This window comes from Panthera onca, chromosome C1 (genome assembly GCF_046562875.1).
Source record: "Panthera onca isolate mPanOnc1 chromosome C1, mPanOnc1 haplotype 2, whole genome shotgun sequence".
NCBI classification, from domain to species: domain Eukaryota; kingdom Metazoa; phylum Chordata; class Mammalia; order Carnivora; family Felidae; genus Panthera; species Panthera onca.
The window spans coordinates 26,422,980-26,441,865 of NC_138346.1; the positions used below are offsets into that span (position 1 = coordinate 26,422,980).

The 18,886-nt window shown below is 35.4% G+C and overlaps 1 protein-coding gene across 1 annotated transcript in view; it reads right to left on the reverse strand.

The window, feature by feature from the left end:
* The window catches only part of CPS1 (carbamoyl-phosphate synthase 1), a 127,956-nt gene that overhangs the window by 103,606 nt on the left and 5,464 nt on the right, over positions 1-18,886 (reverse strand). Inside the window, exon 2 of the mRNA XM_060623367.3 lies at positions 2,088-2,197. Coding sequence (XP_060479350.3) covers positions 2,088-2,197 — 110 coding nt within the window. The remainder of the gene's footprint in view (positions 1-2,087; positions 2,198-18,886) is intronic.

Consider the following 18,886-nt stretch of genomic DNA (forward strand, 5'->3'; position numbering starts at 1 on the left):
ATATATATACATATATATATGCATATATATCACTCTTATTCTTAGTAGTAAGGAACATTATTCCAGTAAATACCAGGTGTTATCTATAACTATTCCATGCACTGGAATCTATTGCAAGTGTGGCCCCCTTCTCGCATTTTCACTTTCTGTAGAATGAGTTAAACCAAATCTTTCTTGTAGATTATTAGTGAAAATGAATGTAAGTGCTAAGGGGGACAGAATCAACAACCTTGAAACCAATACAGTTCAACACAGGAAGTAGTCAACATAAATTCTTCAACCCCATCCAGACAAGCTCCTCCCAGAACTACTTTTGTCAATAGAACACTTAGTCTTTCAGCTCAGCAAACCCTTAGGTGACTAGGTGCTCTCATACTTATCCACACCTCCATCAGCTAATTTCTCAGATGCCTTTCACCTGTCAGGAACTGCCAATTTTTTAACCAAGGCTTACACACAATAAAAATGCATTTCTTGAAGATGAAAAACAAAATAACACCTTTAATTACCAACCACCTTACTGAGTGAGCCACACAATGAATGAAAACAACAGTTCTCAATGGAAAATAGGGTCCGTGGACTAATCTACTAATGAATGCTTTTTCTTACATCAGAAACATCTTTAATTAATTTAATTTTACTTCCCTTTCTTCTTTCTTTCCATAAAAGAACTGGCCATTCCCTTTAAACATATGCTTACAATACTCTCTCCAGTAAATGAATAAATACAGCTTGTCCTAGAGAACTGCAGCATTAGAAGCAAATTAATCCATCAGGTCCTGTTTGACTTTTGTGATGTGACAAGATTTATTACCCATAATCTATCACAGAGAAGAAAACTCTAGTGCCCTCCATCATTCTGATCTATATTAAACAGTTGTCTGTTGGCAGGTATATTAACACAGCTAGTAATTAGTGCTGTCGAAAAGGTTAAATAATTGCCTGGTGAAGCAAAACTTTGCAAACAGCTTTCATACACTGTAATTTAATGTTCTCACCAGTGGAACTATTTTAAAACCCATCTAATATTCTTTATTTCAAACGGAGAGCCAAGAGTTTAGAGAAGAATATATGTTAATAGTATAATGGAAGTTTGGCCAGTGGATAATTTCAATATCCGTTAACTCAATGTGTCCGTGTCTTTATAAGGTTAACTGAATTTTCCCAAAGAATGTATTAAATATTCTATGCTATAGAAGTTTAGTCCACCGAGTCTCTAATGGAAACCTCTTGAAACCCTCTGGTCATATTTTTCAAAGAACTCATATGGTTTTTTTTAATCCCAACTATAAATTACTATCTAATCCAGCCCCCTCATTTTTGTATGTGGAAACTATGATTCAGAAAGGTTAAGGGATTTTCTCAATATTGTATAACCAGTTGTCATTGAAGTTTAGACCAGAACTTCAGCCTCCTGGCTCCCAGAGGAACAAATATTTGTTGGCTAGATAAGAACAGCTACGTGATTTCTGTAGCAGCTCTTATCTTTGTTGCTGTATATCTATTAGCAGATCTTAAATACTAAGTTGGGTTTCAGTTGATAATTTTGAAAGTGTCAGATCTATGAACCTGCTCTCCTTTTGATTGCTTCAAGAAAATAAATGTACCTGTTATTTCGCCTTTCTTATTACAGTGTGAATTTACATAGAATATCTAAGAACTGTCTCAGCTCCTTACAGTAGTTCATATTAGATGTGCAAATCTGACTCTTAACTTCACTGAAGGAATGGCACTAGAATGAGATACCCATCCTTTTCCTTGCTCCATACCTTTCCTTGCAGAAGCCACTTAGTAATCTAACAGAACCTGTCTCCTCGGACCCTAGTTTTCTAGAATTACTGTATTCCTTATTTCCAGGGTAATACCAGTCCATGTTCTCTTTCATTTACAGCAGCAGGGAGGAGTTTGTGTCTCTGCCTTCTTTCCGGGATGGCTAGACTAGACAACATACAGGCGCAGTGTGATGTCAGGACAATATGCAATCTTAGCACAAGGTGATGATTTCAACCTACCACCATGAGTAAGATCATCTCGTTATTCCTCTGCATAAAGGAAGAATAAAACCTTGGCACACGAGCATTACTCACCCTGCTAGGCCAGTATTAAAAACCACTTCACCAGCAACAGAGGATGGATGGCCAAAGGAGTAGCCTTTCATCTTTGTTCCATCTTCCAGGACGATGTGTGCTGTCTGTGCCTAAAGGAACAGATTCACGAATCTTAGCAGAATACAAAACACGAGGCACATCTAGTTGAAAAATATCCAAAGATACAATACGCAAATGTATTAAATAAATGTACAGTACATTTGATGAAACCTTACTGCCTATATTTGGAGTTGCGCTCCTGTTCCTTGTCACTTTTCTTCAAACCTGTGGCTCTTGTCACTGGAAGGTGTTTTATTTTGTTTTGCTTGAAAGAGGAACTGCAGCATGTTGATACATTGTATATTCCGAATCTACTTGTAGAGTTACTGACAATCCAAAAATATTTCAGTTGAGCTGAAATGCTATGTGTCTATCTTTTGCCCCCTTAATATTTCATAGCTATGCTCAAGTATAGCTTTAAGGGAAGTTCATGAGTTTGCAAAAACATTGCGTATTGTACCAGACAGCTCATCATCACTCTGAGGTTTAGAGCTAGAAGGAATCTTCAAGATTATCCATCAAATTGTGTTCCAGAGAACTCTTGTATTTGATTTCATGCTCCCAAGGCCTGCCCCTCCACACTAGCTTTATGGTCATAAAGAAGCTGAAACCTTATCACTCTGTTAATACTGACACAGAAGCAAGCACTATGAAACATCTAAAAATAGATCACATTATATTTTTTAGTAGAGTTAATGATATCCATGTCTGGTTCTCTTTTTAGAGTCCAAGGAATTCTGAATTTGATAACTTCGCCATGCTCATCTTTGAACTAGCTTCTGTAAATTCTTGGCTAAGAAGACAGACAATGAGGAAACTTATCTAAGAAGCAGACATTGGCCACTCTTCAAAAATACCCTAAATTCTATTGTTGAAACAATTTAGGTCAAATCTCAATTTCCATAAAATTCAGGGAAGAGAGAAATGTGTTAAACTGTACTTTGCAATTCAAAATATAGACTCTGTAAGAAACTACAGGACAAAATAAGTGAAACGTGGTTTTAAAAAATAAGATGAGGAAAAACATCTCTGCAAGAATTGAGGAAATTTGATTAATTTTTAGCATAAATTTTTAAGATTGAAGATGGCATTATGCTTATATTTAAGAGTGTTTTTCTTAAGATATACACTGAAATACTTAAGGATAAAATAATTTCCTTCAAAATATTCAGGGGTTAGGGCAAATGGGTAGAGATATGAAACAAATTCAGCCATGAGTTGAAATTGATGAAGTAAGGGAGATCAGTGTGCAGGTCCTTCTGCAAAGATTAAGTGCGGCCATTAAAGAGAAACATGAATTCTCTACTTGATTTCTCTTACATTTTTAGGACTGGACTCATAGTGTCTAACCCTTTTGCACCCTGCCATCCACCCCCACCCACCCCCACACACACACCAACCTGGTATATAGCTGAAGCTCAGTAAGTGATTTCCAGACCTCTGTTACTACATTCCTCTAACTTTGCAACAGGCACTCAGTTATTCAAGTGCTAAAATGGAAAACCCTGATTATTTTTCTATAGAAGTCTTCTCTGTAGAAATATAATGTGTCTTTTAGGTACAAAGTCCACAAATCTCTGGCCATTGGAATGATGCTCTTTGTATAAAGTAGTGTTTGATCATCTTTAAACCAATATACCCTGTGCCTAAATATTATTTATGTGTGGGTATGCATACACACAAAATATTGCAAGCAAAATATTTTAGTATTTCCTATTACAATTGATATGTTTGGGGCACCTTGGTGGCTCAGTCAGTTAAGCAGCTAACTCTTAATTTCAGCTCGGGTCATGATCTCACAGACCCTGGGATCAGGTCCCGCATGGGGCTCTGTACTGACAGTATGGAGCCTGCTTGGGATTCTCTCTCTCTCTTTCTTTCTCTCTCTCTCTCTCTCTCTCTCTCTCTCTCTCTCTCTCTTCCCCCTCCCTCCCTCCCTCTCTTTCAAAATAAATAAATAAATATATTAACTTTAACAATATTTTTAAAAAAAGAATTTTCTTTAAAAAAAAGATTATTTCTCTCTTCTCCTCTACCCCTCCCCTGCTCTCCCTCTCTTTTCCTCTCTCAATAAAATAAAATAAAATAGACATATTTAAGGTATTTCTCTCAACCAGAAAGTTCTTGTTTTTAATTGGAGGTACTATGCATGGATTTAAAACACATATTTCTGAGAAATGTGGACAAAATGCTGTCTGCATATCTTATATGTGTTTCTGACTATGAGTGTGTGTGTGTGTGTGTGTGTGTGTGTGTGTGTCCATAGGCAAAGTTAGCCAAAAGAATTTTGTCCTTTACTTGGCGTAAAAATTACCTTTGAGATAAGTTTTTGTTTTATGTATAGTCTTGGAACCAGTGTTCGAGATCTCAAGCTTGACACTTTACCTTTGAATAGTTATTGTTTATCTTCTCAGCAACTAAACTAAAAAAGCTTTTGGAATTACTGAGCACAAAGGAAACCACAATGAGTAATTAACGTAATATGAGTGATGACAGGACTTCCATACAAGTTCTGGATTCTGCTTCTATACACAGGAAGTCAGCTTTGCATGTCACTTTTTCTAACAGCATGATTCTCTTCTCTCGCATTTCATTTCAATTTGTCAACTATTGTTTGTTTACAACTCAAGACCCAGGTGGAGGATTTTAGGAAGTAAGAGTGCTAAAATTATTACAAGCTAATCAAATGTCTATGGTGATAGTTCTCAGTAGGGGTATTTTTAATGGGAAAATTTCCCACATATCTCTGACATATTTCACTAGGCGAAACTCTTTGGTCCAAGTAATGAAAATTCACTGTCAAAAAAAAAAAGTCTTCTACTAAAAATATTTTCTGCTCTTCAGGAAGTCACGTGTAACCTACATGCTTTCACAAAATGGAAGGAGGGAAGCAAACATTTTCCTAAACGATATATAGCTTTGATAGAACTTATAATAAACTTAGTTGGCAAAATGAGAGCCAACTAGAAATTTCCACTGTTTTCTATACACCAGTTTATCTATCCTACTCTAAGCCCCACCTGCCTAAAATATCATCTCTGTTTTCATTTTTCTTTCTTTTCTCTTCTCATCTAAGAGTTTTAAATTTTCTGATCTCTAGATTAGGCACCATCTAATTATTTTAAAGAAAGGTAAAAATTAACATAAGCAAATCCAACTCCTGCTAGCCTGTTCCTACAAACCTATTTGGTATTTTTCTTTCTCTCTCCATGGGACTGGTTTCCTACTTTGCTTTCAGTCTTTTAAAGATATATTTGAGGAGACATTTACTGTTGCCCGAAATAGTCTCTGAGATTCTGTTCAATATGTCTTTTTGATCCTTTAATTATATTTTTTGTTCTTTTTGGCAACTTTTATAGATCTTCCAATCCTCTTTGTCACTACACATTACATTGTTACAAGGCTTCTGTTTATTGCCTATAGTACCCTTTATATTCCACTTAACTACATGGGCCTCTGATGAGTTTAAAATGATGAGTGCCAATTGACTTATCTATGAATTGATAGAGGAACTCTGAACAAAGAGCTATTATTTGGAATCCCCTCTTCTAGCTAATAGTTCCCCAAATGCTATTTCATTCCAATGAGTCCAAAAGAAATCACCTTGTTACCATTATAAGATATTTTAGTAGCCTCAGTCCTAGTAGAAAGATGTCCGTAGCCTAGAAATTAGATGGTAACATTAAGTGATAATTTAAGTGCTTACTGCCAGAGCACTTTAATACTTTGAATGCTAAAAGTACAAAGGAAACCTTATTGAAGAGAAGCCTATACACTCATAGAATGTCAGTAATAGTAACCAAGTATAAATAAATATGAATTCTACTAAGCAAATGACCTCTATCACAACATGGTCTCTGTGTGTTTAATAAAAATGTATATGCCAATAATACCATTTAGACATTCCGTTCAAAACGTCATCGAGCTCCTACCATGTGCCAAGTCCTATCCTAGTCTCTGGAAATACATGGACAAATGTCCCCAGGCATCCCCTCTAACAAAAGGACTAGATATGTGCATGAATGCACTTCTTTCTACAAAGAAGAAACCTCAAAAAGAATAGCATTGAAGCGCCTAGAGATACAAAGATACATAAAATATCCTTTCCTTCAGAAAATGTCTCTTTAATACAAGAATTCACCCTTCCTTTTCCATCTATGCTTTAAGTAATAAAAATTAAAATTTTACAGAGGTGCCTGGGTGGTTCAGACAGTTAAGCATACGACTATTTTTTTATTTTGAATGTTTATTTATTTTTGAGAGAGAGACAGAGAAACAGAGCACAAGCAGGTGAGGGGCAGAGAGAGAGAGGGAGACACAGAATCCAAAGCAGGCTCTAGGCTCTGAGCTGTCAGCACAGAGCCTGATGCAGGGCTCCAACTCACGAACCTGAGCCAAAGTCAGACGCTTAACTGACTGAGCCACCCACGTGCCCCAAGCATCTGAGTTGATTTTGGCTCAGGTCATGATCTCAGTTCATTTCGGCTCAGTTCATGAGATCCAGCCCTACTTTGGGTCCTGCACTGATGGCATGGAGCCTGCTTGAGATTCTTTCTTCCCTTTCTCTCTCTACCCTTCCTCCACTCTCTCTCTGTCTCTTGCTCACTTTCTCTCTCAAAATAAATAAATAAGCATTAAAAAAGTTAAAATTTTATGAAAGAAATTCATGTCAAAGTTTGAATTTAAAGTCCAAAATTTAAGGACTCCTTCAAGTCTGTTCAAATGTCATCCATGCTCTTGGCGAGACCTACCTTTACCGTTCTATTTAAAATTACAGTATAGCCCCAGTGCTCTGTTTAGTCTTTCCTTCCTTTATAGCAGTCATTACCTCCTAACATATTATCCAGCATCTTATTTATTATCTACTTCATCCCACTAGAAAACAAACTTCATGTGGGCAGAGTATTAGGTCAGCTTCGTTCACTGGAAAGAAGTAGCCAACATCATTTAGTAGTTGATCTAAAGCCAACATCAGTGCCTGGCACAGAGTAGACAACTGTTTAATTTTTGTTGCATGAATAAAGACTCACTGAGTATAAATCTGAAGAAAATAACATAATAAAATATTGGAAATCATTACCATTATCATCATTATTATTCAGTTTTTAGTTTGTTCAAGGTATGAATTTAAAAATAAGCAAGCACTTGTTTTGAGTAGCCTTTTCAATATGCTTAACTAAGAATGCTTTTCTATAACACCTATAGTCTCATAATGTGGAGATATTCTATATGCTAACTAAATAGAATTTAAATAAAAACTTGAAACAAACAAAAAAAAAATAATGTGGAGATATGGTGTTGGGAAAGAGATGTGAGTGGCGTTGAGGGAAAAGAGGGTGAGGAAGGGAAAAGTCAGTGGCTAGTTATACCAGGATATGCATGCTGAGTATGTGGTATATAAGTGTACAAACCCATGTTGTGCTAAGACAAATATCATGATAATTCAAAACAAAAGATCATTTGTATCAATTTACTAGGCATTTCACATGAAAGAGGCTGAAAGCGCTTGAACTACTTAACAAACTGTTTCATTCCCTATTTCACTTTGTAAATATAGACACAGAATGAGAAAACTCTCCTTACCTAGTATATTCTACAATATTGGTGGTATGGGAAGAAAATACTGTTTTATTCTATTTAACTTTAGGATAATTTATACAAGTGAATCTTGAAGAAAAATTATGTTTCTCATATTATTCTCAGATATTAAAATATGAATTTGCTGAAGCAAATTCAAGCAAAAGGTCTAAGGTGAACTCAAAGGGATCAAAAGTTATTTTGAACACTGAAAACTATTTACTCCTTGATCACCAAAATTAGTTGAATAAACATGTATTATTATCCACCTTGCTCAATTAGAAATTGAAGTCTAACTTGCTCTTGCCTCTTTGTTAATCGTTGTAGAGCAATACAAGCAAGCAATAAATTCTAAAGCGAGTTGAATCTGACCCTGTTTGGTGGAATTGTGAAGGATTTTAGTTTGGTTTGCTCTCACTAGACATGGGAAACAACTATTATCCTTCCAAATGTGAATACTTATATGAGCATTAATTGCAGATGGCTACTTTGGATTTTTCCATGTTTTTCTTTTTTCTTGTTGTTGTTGTTGACCTGGGGTGAACAAGTCTCAATTCTTTTCGCATGACTTTACAGTTCTTCATTTTCCTTTTTCCCCTCTTGGTCTTTAGCTAATATTCCAATAACTTTTCTTAGTAAAACCTTCATGAAAATTAAATTCCATGTGTGAAAGGATCCACTTAGTGGCTTAATTTCAATTGAGTACTCATTTTCATTATACTGTAATTCTTCATCACTAATTAAATGCATATGAAATTACAATAATATTCTTCAAATCTCAAGATCATAGCCAGCAAAAAAACTTAACTTTTAGTTTACTATCTAATTTTAGATTTAAGTACCTCAAAGTCAAATGACTAGTTAAATGTTGTTGTTACAAACTTTTACTTATGTTGACTCAACCAAATTCACAATAAATTTCTGAAATATAACAAAGAAGTTTTGGGTTTTATCTGTACCAGTCTTCAGCTTAACAGTTAAGAGATATTTAAACTGCTTTGGTTAATCGAATGTAAATCAATCCTTTTTCTCCACTCAATGTCATTTATCAACCCAACTAAAGGTATAGTCCTTTAGCCTACTAAAGGTAACAAGGAGAGAAACCTTAGAACAAGGGACAGCAGAATAAGAAGCATCTATCTGGGACTCTCATTTCAATAAGGTCAGTCACATTGGGTTTGGCAAATGCTTAGATCACAGATTTTGAAAGACAAAATAACTATCCATTATAAATATATGAATACATATAGGCATTTCAGGATAAGAGTAGAGTATAATTTTCCATTCAACCAGGAGAGGAATTATTTTAAGTATAGAGAGGACAGACTTTAGGGAAAAAAAATTCATAGACTATGGTCAATCACTTCCTCTACCCTGGCCCCATCCATTCCAGTCCATGCACAGCCATTAGGGACTGTTTAAAATTGTGCTCAGTGTAAGGGAAGGAGAGGTAATATAAATATAAATGAGGTTGGGTTGGAGAGAGAAATTTTGACCATCTCTCCCACCTTTCACCATTTGGCTTTCTCTTTCCCTCCCTATACCCTTCCTGGTAAAATATGGATTTCACTGTTTTTATTTATTTGTTTTGTTTCATTTTGTTTTGTTTTTGCTTTTTGTTCACTTAATTTGGGTTTGGGGTTTTGTAAATGTGAATAATTGTTGTGTGTTAAAGGTCGGTTCCACAGATGCCTTTGGAGACTCTGTCAGAAAACCAAGCCTTGAAGAGCCATCGTGATTCAGGTATGCCCAATTTCTCACCCTTATCCGTGCACTCTTTTTCCTATTTACCCAAATTCCACCACTTGTTAGAAACCCAAGCTTGATCATCTTTGTGCATTAACCAAACAAGCAATGGAAAACCTGTCCCTTCCCAAATTAAGGCTAAACAAAAATTGGCACTTATAATTTACTGTCCCATATCCAAGTATATGACTAATTTCCCCAATAAGATTATAGGCAATACCAGACAACATCAAGGATAGAGAGCCTGCCTTATCTGTCCAACATAGCATCACCAGCATATAATACAATGCCTGGCACATAGTGCATGATTGGAGAAACCATTTTATACCTCTCTGAATTCGTACCATGGCCCATGAAGTTAACTTTCAGAGACTTTGGAAAGGTCATTTAACCCTGAGTCTACAAGGGAGAATTAGAAGGAATGATTGATGATTTTGCGAAATGGAATTGAGCAAGACTTGCTCAGCCCTTCTTAAGTTTCTTTTCAAAAAAGCCTGTTCTCAGTTGTACATCAAGGTGGGAGAGCTGCAGTTGTAAGTGAATATGTTTGACTCAGGGACTAGGAGGTCTGAGAAGTCTGGTTACAGATCTAGGCCCTGTTTTCTAAACAGCTTTAACAGTAATAAAGCTGATATTCAGATTGCTACCTGTTTGAATACTGTGTCTTATTTCTGTATTGATTCTAAATATAGAGGTTGAGAAAAGATATCATTATCACCCCTAAAACCTTACCAGTAGTAAATACCTAGCAAATACTGATCAGTTGAATGAATGAATGAATTAATGAATGAATGAAAAGCTATCACCTGGCAAAGATGCTACCTAGTTGTATTTTTGTTTCTCTGTAACATAATTGGCTTGCAAATCGCACTCCTGCTTTGCTCCAGTCATATTTTAACTATTCTTCTTAGGCACTGCTCACAAAGGTAAGAAGCAATGGGCAATGTACAGCTGTCTTTAATTCCATGTGATTTATTTCCTGGGAGACTAGTTAAGGGAATAAAGAACACCTGCCTTCATAGTATTTTCTCTTCCATATTCTACCAACTAGAGATGTAAATGGGTATAGCAATTCCTCTTTATAAAGCCATTAAATCATAATTAAGGTTTATTCACACTTCAGTAAAATTACTTTAGTCAGATAATCTACTAACTCTTTAGCAGAGTACCACTAAATGATTAAATAATGAATTCAGTAAAACAGAAAAAAATGTAAGCATACACTCCCTTCTACACCCATCTTCCTATTGTTTCCTTTAAAACTGAAAATTATAAACTTTAATACTGAAAATAATAAACATCTATTTTTTTCATTTTATACTTGATATATTTTTGCTTTAATTCACATTGTGAATTGTTATTTCATGTGTCTTATTTTTGTTGATCTCCTCTATAAAATGTAGATTTCTAATTCAAAATTTTTCTGGTAATGGTTGGTTTTACATGTCTTTCAGATCCAAAGATATTAAGTCTAATAGTAAGATGTTGGCGTTTCAGTGTCTCTCTCTTTGGCATCTTTTTCTAACATCCCTTGGGAGTAACAACTTTCAAATCACATCTGGTCTTACAGGCTAGATAATAAACTTACTTAAATAATTACTACTGCAATGAAAAATAATTCTGCCATTAATTAGAATGCAGAATGATGCAGCCACTATGGAAAATAGTATGGAAATTTTTCCAAAAAGTTCAAACTGGGCTACTATAAAATCCAGCAATCCTACTTCAGAATATTTACCCAAAGAATTGAAATCAGGATCTCAAAGAGATATTATTAGCACCTCATGTTCATTGCAGCACTATCCACAGTAGCCAAGATATGGAAGAAAACTAAGTATACATCAACAGATGAGTAGATAAAGAAAATGCAGCATATACATACAATGAAATATTACTCATCTTTAAAAAAAGGAAGGAAATCCTGTCATAGATGGCAACATGGATAGACCTGGAGGAGAGTATGTTAAGTGAAATAAACCAGTCACAGAAAGACAAATACTGTATGATTCCACCTATACGAGATATTTGAAATAATCAAACCCAAAGAATCAGAAAGTCCCTTTTCAGCGGCTGGGGGAAGGGGGAAATGGGAGTTACTATTCAATAGACAAATGTTGAACAAAGTCTTAAATGTTTAAGATGAATAAGTTCTAATGATCTGCTGTACATTATCCCTAAAACTGTATTGTACAGTTAAAAATTTGTTAAGAGGTGCTTGGGTGGCTCAGTCAGTTAAGTGTCCAACTCTTGATTTTGGCTCAGGTCATGTTCTCAGGGTTGTGAGATCTAGCCCCACGTCGGGTTCTGCCCTGACAGTGAGGAGCCTCCTTAGGATTCTCTGTCTCTCCCTCTTTGTCTGCCCCTTCCCTGTTAGCACTCTCTCTCTCTCTCAAAATAAATAAATAAACATTAAAAAAAAATCTGTTAAGAGGATGGATCTCATATTTGGCACTCTAACTACAAAAAAATAATAAAATAAAATAAAATACTTCTACCACATCACATAGTATCTGATAATTCAAAATGACTATTAATAGCTCAGAGGTAGCCATCTATTTGCCTCTATAATTAATTCCACATTACATCATATTTTGTCACCACCCAAGAGAAAATCCTTGTCATCATTTTCTATTACCTCCCAATTGTTCCCCCTGCTTCCAAACTCTGCCTGCTTCTACCTGTCTCATGCAGTGCCCTTAAGGCTATCTTTCGTAAACATCTATTACATAGCACTAATCTTCAAACTCCGCAATAAACATTCAGAGTCCCCTCACCTGGCCCGTTCTCTATATGTAATCCCTTAGACTCCCCAACTCTCTAGACCTTTATGCACAAATGTCTTCCTCCCTGTCTGCTTACACCCTGCTTATCCTCCCTAGTCTTGCTCATGATATGCCCTCAAAGATCCAAGTCAGAATTAACCACTGATTTGCCTGTGCTCTCACTGCATGCATGTATACTGTTTGGATGTTACCTTTTGCTTTAATTGCTTAAGTTACTCTTCCACCCTGCCAGATCATGACTTCTTGGATGGAAAAACCCGATGCCTAATTCAATTTTGTATCCTCACAGAAATAGCTCACCATTGTTCACACAATAAGGTAGTCTCTACATACTTGGGGAATGCACAGAAATATGGGCCATTGTGTGATGTTAGGATGTTGTTCTTATGCTGGTATCATGAGTTTTCAAAACAATTCTTTGAGGCCCACTGGCTACTGTGTCTTGTCTGCTTTTTTTTTTTCTTTTTTTACTTGGAATAAAGACAGATGTCCCCATAGGGATAGTTCGTGCTAAAGGTGGAAGATGAAAATAAAGAATGAGTTGGGACTCAAGAGCAACACTTGCCTCATAAGCATCCTTAGGTTTCAATACCAACTAGGTGTGTCATACAGCTAATGTCTTCAGAAGATTCTAGAAGATGCTTTCTAATCTTCATTCTTTGGGCTTCCTAATGGGTTGCTTCTATTATTAATATCAATCTTACGTTGAAATAAATCTACTCCTCCACTACTGGGGACAAGGACTAAAGTACATGCAGCATACACAGTCCAATTATTCTTTTTCCCTTTACTTGTCACTTAAAATTCTTGTCAAATTTTACTATATGTCATTAGCAAATTCATTTAATTCACTAATGCAGTTTCAAAATATTGCATTCCTATACCAAATCCCCAAATAGTTTACAACTAATAATCAGTCTGTTTTTATCCACCTCTGAAAAATACTAAGGCTGCCATATTTTTATTGATATTGTTGCAGACGTTACATTTAGTGCTAGTACATACTTGGCGCTCAATAACAATGTTAACTAATTTTGAGAATAATAACTAAAGATGACACATATACTTCAATTTTTCTCTACTTTGAGTCCATGTGTTAAAGTACCTCCCATTTTGTTTTCTTTCTATTATAATTCTGGAATAATCCTTATATTTGAAAAAATAAAGCATTAACATGCCTCAAGCATGCCGTATAGAAGTAGGTCAACCTGTCATGATCCTGTTTCTATCTTTTGCCCTTGCTTTAATGAAACCCTGTTAAGGCATAAACTGATGGCATATATAGTTATTTATGCTTATTAAAGTCTATATGCAATTGCACCAAAAAATTGCATATATAGACTTGAATGATAAATGTCTACTGTTCTGAGAAAGACATCTTATTTCAAATAGAATTATGAAGCTATGTTGGAAAAATAGGATTTGGGAGCACATTGACATCACTGAGAACTCCACCTTGACCCCCTCCCGAAGGCCTCATTAATAATAGTTAACATGATGTGTTTGGCACTGTTTCTAAAGTTATCAATGTATTTTCTCATCTAATCCTCACAAAAAAAAAAAAAAAAAAAAAACAATGAGGTAGGTAATGTTAAGATCTCCATTTTATAGAAGAGCTAACTGAGGCTTGGAGGGGTCAAGATCATTCCACTAGTAAATGAAAAAGCAGCGGTTTCTGAACGTAATCAGTGTGTTTTATAACCCACAACCTTCTACCATTTTATCATATCCCTCTGTTTAAAGCCAAGTAGAAAATTTCAGCTTAAACTGAGTTATGTATTACCCCTTTTTCTTTTTCTAAGCTTACTTCTATTTCTTCTTTCCAATTTTTTTAAATGGGGAAAAGACACAATTCAATTATGAACTCACTTGAATTTATTTTTGAGAGCTTTGTTTCAAAACTGCCTTGGATGAACCGCAACGCACCCAAGTCAACTAAGAATTAAGTCTGAAAATCTGTAAATCTGTAAACTGTCAAAGTGAAATGTCAAGACATCAGCTATATCCTGTAATCGCAGGAGAATACTTTGAGAACGTTTTACACTGAATTCCAGGCCCTTGAGTCCTCAAGTTCTCAAGACTGTTAGGACTATACATGCTGTAAACATGGAGATGCATCCCTTAGTCCCCCTTCACGAAGGACATGCTGCCCTGCTGCAAGGAGTGAGGTCAGTGGACAATCATCAGCTGTGAGATCCTTCAGGGTCTCCCTGAACTGCAGAGAGCTTCCTTGCAACATGCCCTGCATGGAGAGCCCTGTGGCCACACTGGTCACTGAGCCAGGCGGGGATTTGAAGGCCAAGGCCCAACACAGGAAACTCTGAAAGCAAGCGCTTTCTGTCAGGTTGACCTAGGCCTTGTCAAACCTGTATCACAGTTTACTTCTCTGCTCAACTCTTTCTCCTAATAAATATCTGGCTCCCTAAATACCATTTCAGTGTCTTCTTCTGGAGAACCTAACTCATTACAGACACTTAAGCCAAATGAGTCTAGATAAGAATTCAAAGGCTTTGGGGAGTCTCAAGAAATAAAGACTTACTTTTTCTGGGTTCTAACCCAGAAACCACTAGATAAATATGAAACATTGCAAGACACCTGAATGGTTTCCTTTCTGCATGTATCCCTAAAATGTAAGAATTAGCCTAGATTTCAAGTGAATTTGACACTTGAAAGACACTTAAAGTTCAGTCAAGTTTCTTAGGCCAAGGCTAATGGTACCCCTAAGTTGCTCAATGTCCAGGGCTGGACATTCACTTTTGGGGTGCCACTAAGAGCAAGTTCAACATGCAGCTGCCTAAAATAAAATTCATACACACATACATATACACATACACTTCCCTCAACCTTCTAAAGATCTCTTGATTAACCTTGAACCAATTGTGTCTGCAATTAATAACATTATCTCCACCTCTTCAAAGTTATATTTTTTTCCTATCCATGTAATTATGTTTACAAAACACACAAATAAGCCCCACCTCACCAAAGGGTTTGTAGCCAATGTGGATAGCAAGAAATATGCATTACAACTAGTTCATACTCATAGTTTGATTTCTTTTAGTGTGGAGCATACAAATATTGTGGTCTGGTGCCAGATAGATTATAAAATAAGTGGTCAAAATTATGTATCTTTGTGACTTTATATGATTTTGAAGGATAAAGACTGAAATTAGTAGTCCCCAAGTCCAATTAATACTAAATATTACTTTTGTCTGCAAATGTATAGGAGGAACATCCGTAAGAGTGTAGACTTTCCCACACATAATATCTCAATATGCTAAAATGGAATTTTCCTGTGTACATGTAATTACCCCATTTTTAATCTTTTATTTTATAATTGTATTTTTCTCTAAATTACATAAATCTCTCTTGTTTTAAGTTGATTTGTTGATTTTGAGAAAGAGAGAAAGCCAGTGAGAGTAGGGGAAGGGCAGAGAAAGAGGGAGAGAGAGAATCCCAAGCAGCCTCCACACTCTCAGCACAAAGTCCTACACAGGGCTCAATTCCATGAAACAGTGAGATCATGACCTAAGCCGAAATCAAAAGCTGGACGCTTAACCGACTGAGCCACACAGGTGCCCCTGAATTACATAAATTTCTACATGATACTTACTCTTATATTACTTTTTAAATGGAACTTTTAATAAACTGCACAAACTCTGGGTGTCATGCTTTCTAATATTTACAAAACCTGAGGATTCTTTCACAAATTGTAGGTAATTTCTGATGAAAACACATTTTCGTGAGGGAGCTTGCATAGAAGTAGAAATTGCAACAAATTCTCTGTTTGTTGGTTTTTCTTCCAAGGAGGCTGATATTGTTGCTTTATCATATCATAAGATGTTTGGTTTTTGTTTTTTTAATGATCTCAAAACTGTGATTCTGTAAGCACATGTGACAGTTCCTCTGAACATTTCATCTCTTTAGGGCTTTTGATTTTTTCCTTAAAATCAAAATTCATTGTAAATCTACATTTAGGAGTCTATTTTGATTTCCTGGTAAGATGACCAAAATTTTATACCCTAATACTCTTCGTTTGAAATGTGGTTTAAAAGGGTTGATGATTCAAAGCATTTTCCAAGATAAGAACAATGCAACAACTGTTAATTCGAGTCACACAGCTAAATTCTCCTTCAAAAAGGTTTGAAAATGTGTCCCTGGTGCTATGCTCAACTGATTTAGAGGGCTGAGGCATAGGAAGTAACAGTCAAAATTCAGGCATAATTTATAATTTAACCTATAAAAGTTTTGAGAGAGTCCAGTGTTCGTTGCTGTTGTAGGCTTTTCCTTTGTTTTCAGTATCATGTTATTAAAAGTCATCCAGTCATTGTTCCTTAATCATTCCACATCCTAACATCATTCTGGGCTAATTTTGAAGATATTGGTCTTTTACTTTGAGGCATTTTTCTTTGGATCTATTAGTTTGAGACAGTGGAAACCAGTCAAAATGAGACGTTTCTTGAAGTCTAAAATTGCTAACGTTAAACACCTATCACATTAGATTTCTGCATACGTGAAGCTTACAAGACTATATGAGAAAAACAAATTGAAAACTGAAAAATAGCATGTTTTGTTATAATACATGACAATACTTTGGTTGAAGGGGAAGAAATATGTCAACTATAAATGGCATTGCCCTATTTGTAGAAATATTTGTAGAATTATTAATGGCTATATAAAGCAAAAATCCTTACTAATTCTTCACTTAAAAAATCTGCTCTCAAAATGCAACCAAAAAAAGGAGAACAAAGTATATTTCATTTTATGTCAAGACAAAGTGCATATATAAATGGGCTCTTGAGTAAGCCATAACATTACAGCAGGAGATATGATTTAGAGTATTCCAAAGCCAGGTTAAACAACTAACTATGGCTTCAAGTATATAAGTAGAATAAACAAAATGCCAAATTAAAAAAAAATCCATATGGTGTTTGGGCCTAATTAAAATTCTAACCAGATTTGCTACAGGTATATTTCACTTGATGTACAAAACAGGCATCCATGTGTCCTTGTGTTAACTCCAGCACTTACACATCCTTGAAATGGGAATAATTACATTGTTTCTTCTCCTGGGTGTGAGAACTTACCAGTAAAATATTCTGGACACAAAGCCTCAAGCTAATTTAGCAACAACTCCCATAAAAAATGTGAATATATAACATTATAGCTGCAATAATCCCCTTAAGCTAGTAATAGAAATGAAAATGATTTACTCTGGGAATCTGACTGTATTGCTTTAAATCATTTGTCTATGTAAATTATTTGTGTATCAAAAAAAGTAGGAGCCCCATGTGTTTATTTTCATTTTTACCAAAGCCTAGAGCCATATAACACATTTGATTTCTGGCTCACCTGATTATTTTACATCGATACTCATCCTCTCAAGAAATAAAATACACCTGAACCAAGCTTGGGAAAGGAAGAAGTTTAAAACTAGAATTTATTTCAATGTATTATTGCATAGATAATACGGTAAGAGTCAAAATCTTAAAGTGTTCTTTATTGGTAATTTAAATCTTATTTTTCATTCTTAGAGTTGTACTATCAAAATGTAGATACTTAAAATTCGGAATGAAGGCACAATTTCTATGTGTGGAATAGTTAATGAGACTTCTCTGCAGTTATGCCTACCACTTCAACAATTAAAAGTACTGTAACAGTGGTAATCAATCAGTTACAACATCCTAAGTTAATATTAGGTTATCTGCCTTTGGTTAAACATAAGCCAATGTTGGTGGGGGGGGAATCACAAGGTTAATTTACTTGAACACTTCTCTGTTCTGGACATTTGTAAACAAATGAGTCAGATTCAAAAGTAATTTTTATTCTAGTTATGTTTCTCATTTTAAATAAAAATATAGCATTTAGAAAAACTCCATTACAAAATATGTTCATAAAATGTAGGTTTATTAACAAGCACCTTAACGAGCATCTTTTATGTGGTAAAATTGTTCTGAATCCAGAAGGGGTTTCCAATATTGTAAGCTAATTTTTACTTTATGGTAATACATTAATATGCTTTTACATTTAGTTCTAAATCATAGATAAAACTTATTCAGTAAAAGTCTTAGTGATACATCCACCCTATTGATTGAAGTTAGAACTTTATGTTAGCCAATAATCTCCCTGTGAAATATAAGAGATTGATACGTTGCATTTAGTAAGTTCACAAAAAAAGAAAAAGAACAGAGGGGCCTTAAAAATATTCTTATGAGTTGAATTCATTTAGACCAAATGAAAAAAATCAAGTGTAAACCAGGAGTTTTGAGGAGTCCAAAACCGAGTTTGATGCTGGCTTTTGTAGCTTTCTTCCAATCCTTGGTCACTATAAATACCCTAGAAAATACTAGTCACATCAAGGACATTCGGTCTTACATAGCAAACTCCTGAAGCCTTGAAGTGGGGTCTGGCATGACCATTGCTTAAGAGATATTGAAAACTCTCTACTAAACCCCCAGCCTTTGGTACAAGTCAGAAATGTGAAGAAGGTTTAATGAAGATGGGAGGGCAAAGGAATGTTCTCTATTTCCACAATAACAGAACCTACATTCACTTCTACACCACAACTAATTCTGTTAAGCATGGTCAGGTGGAAACTCAAGTCTCCATCAGCCAGAAAAGGAAGCAGGAAGCCAA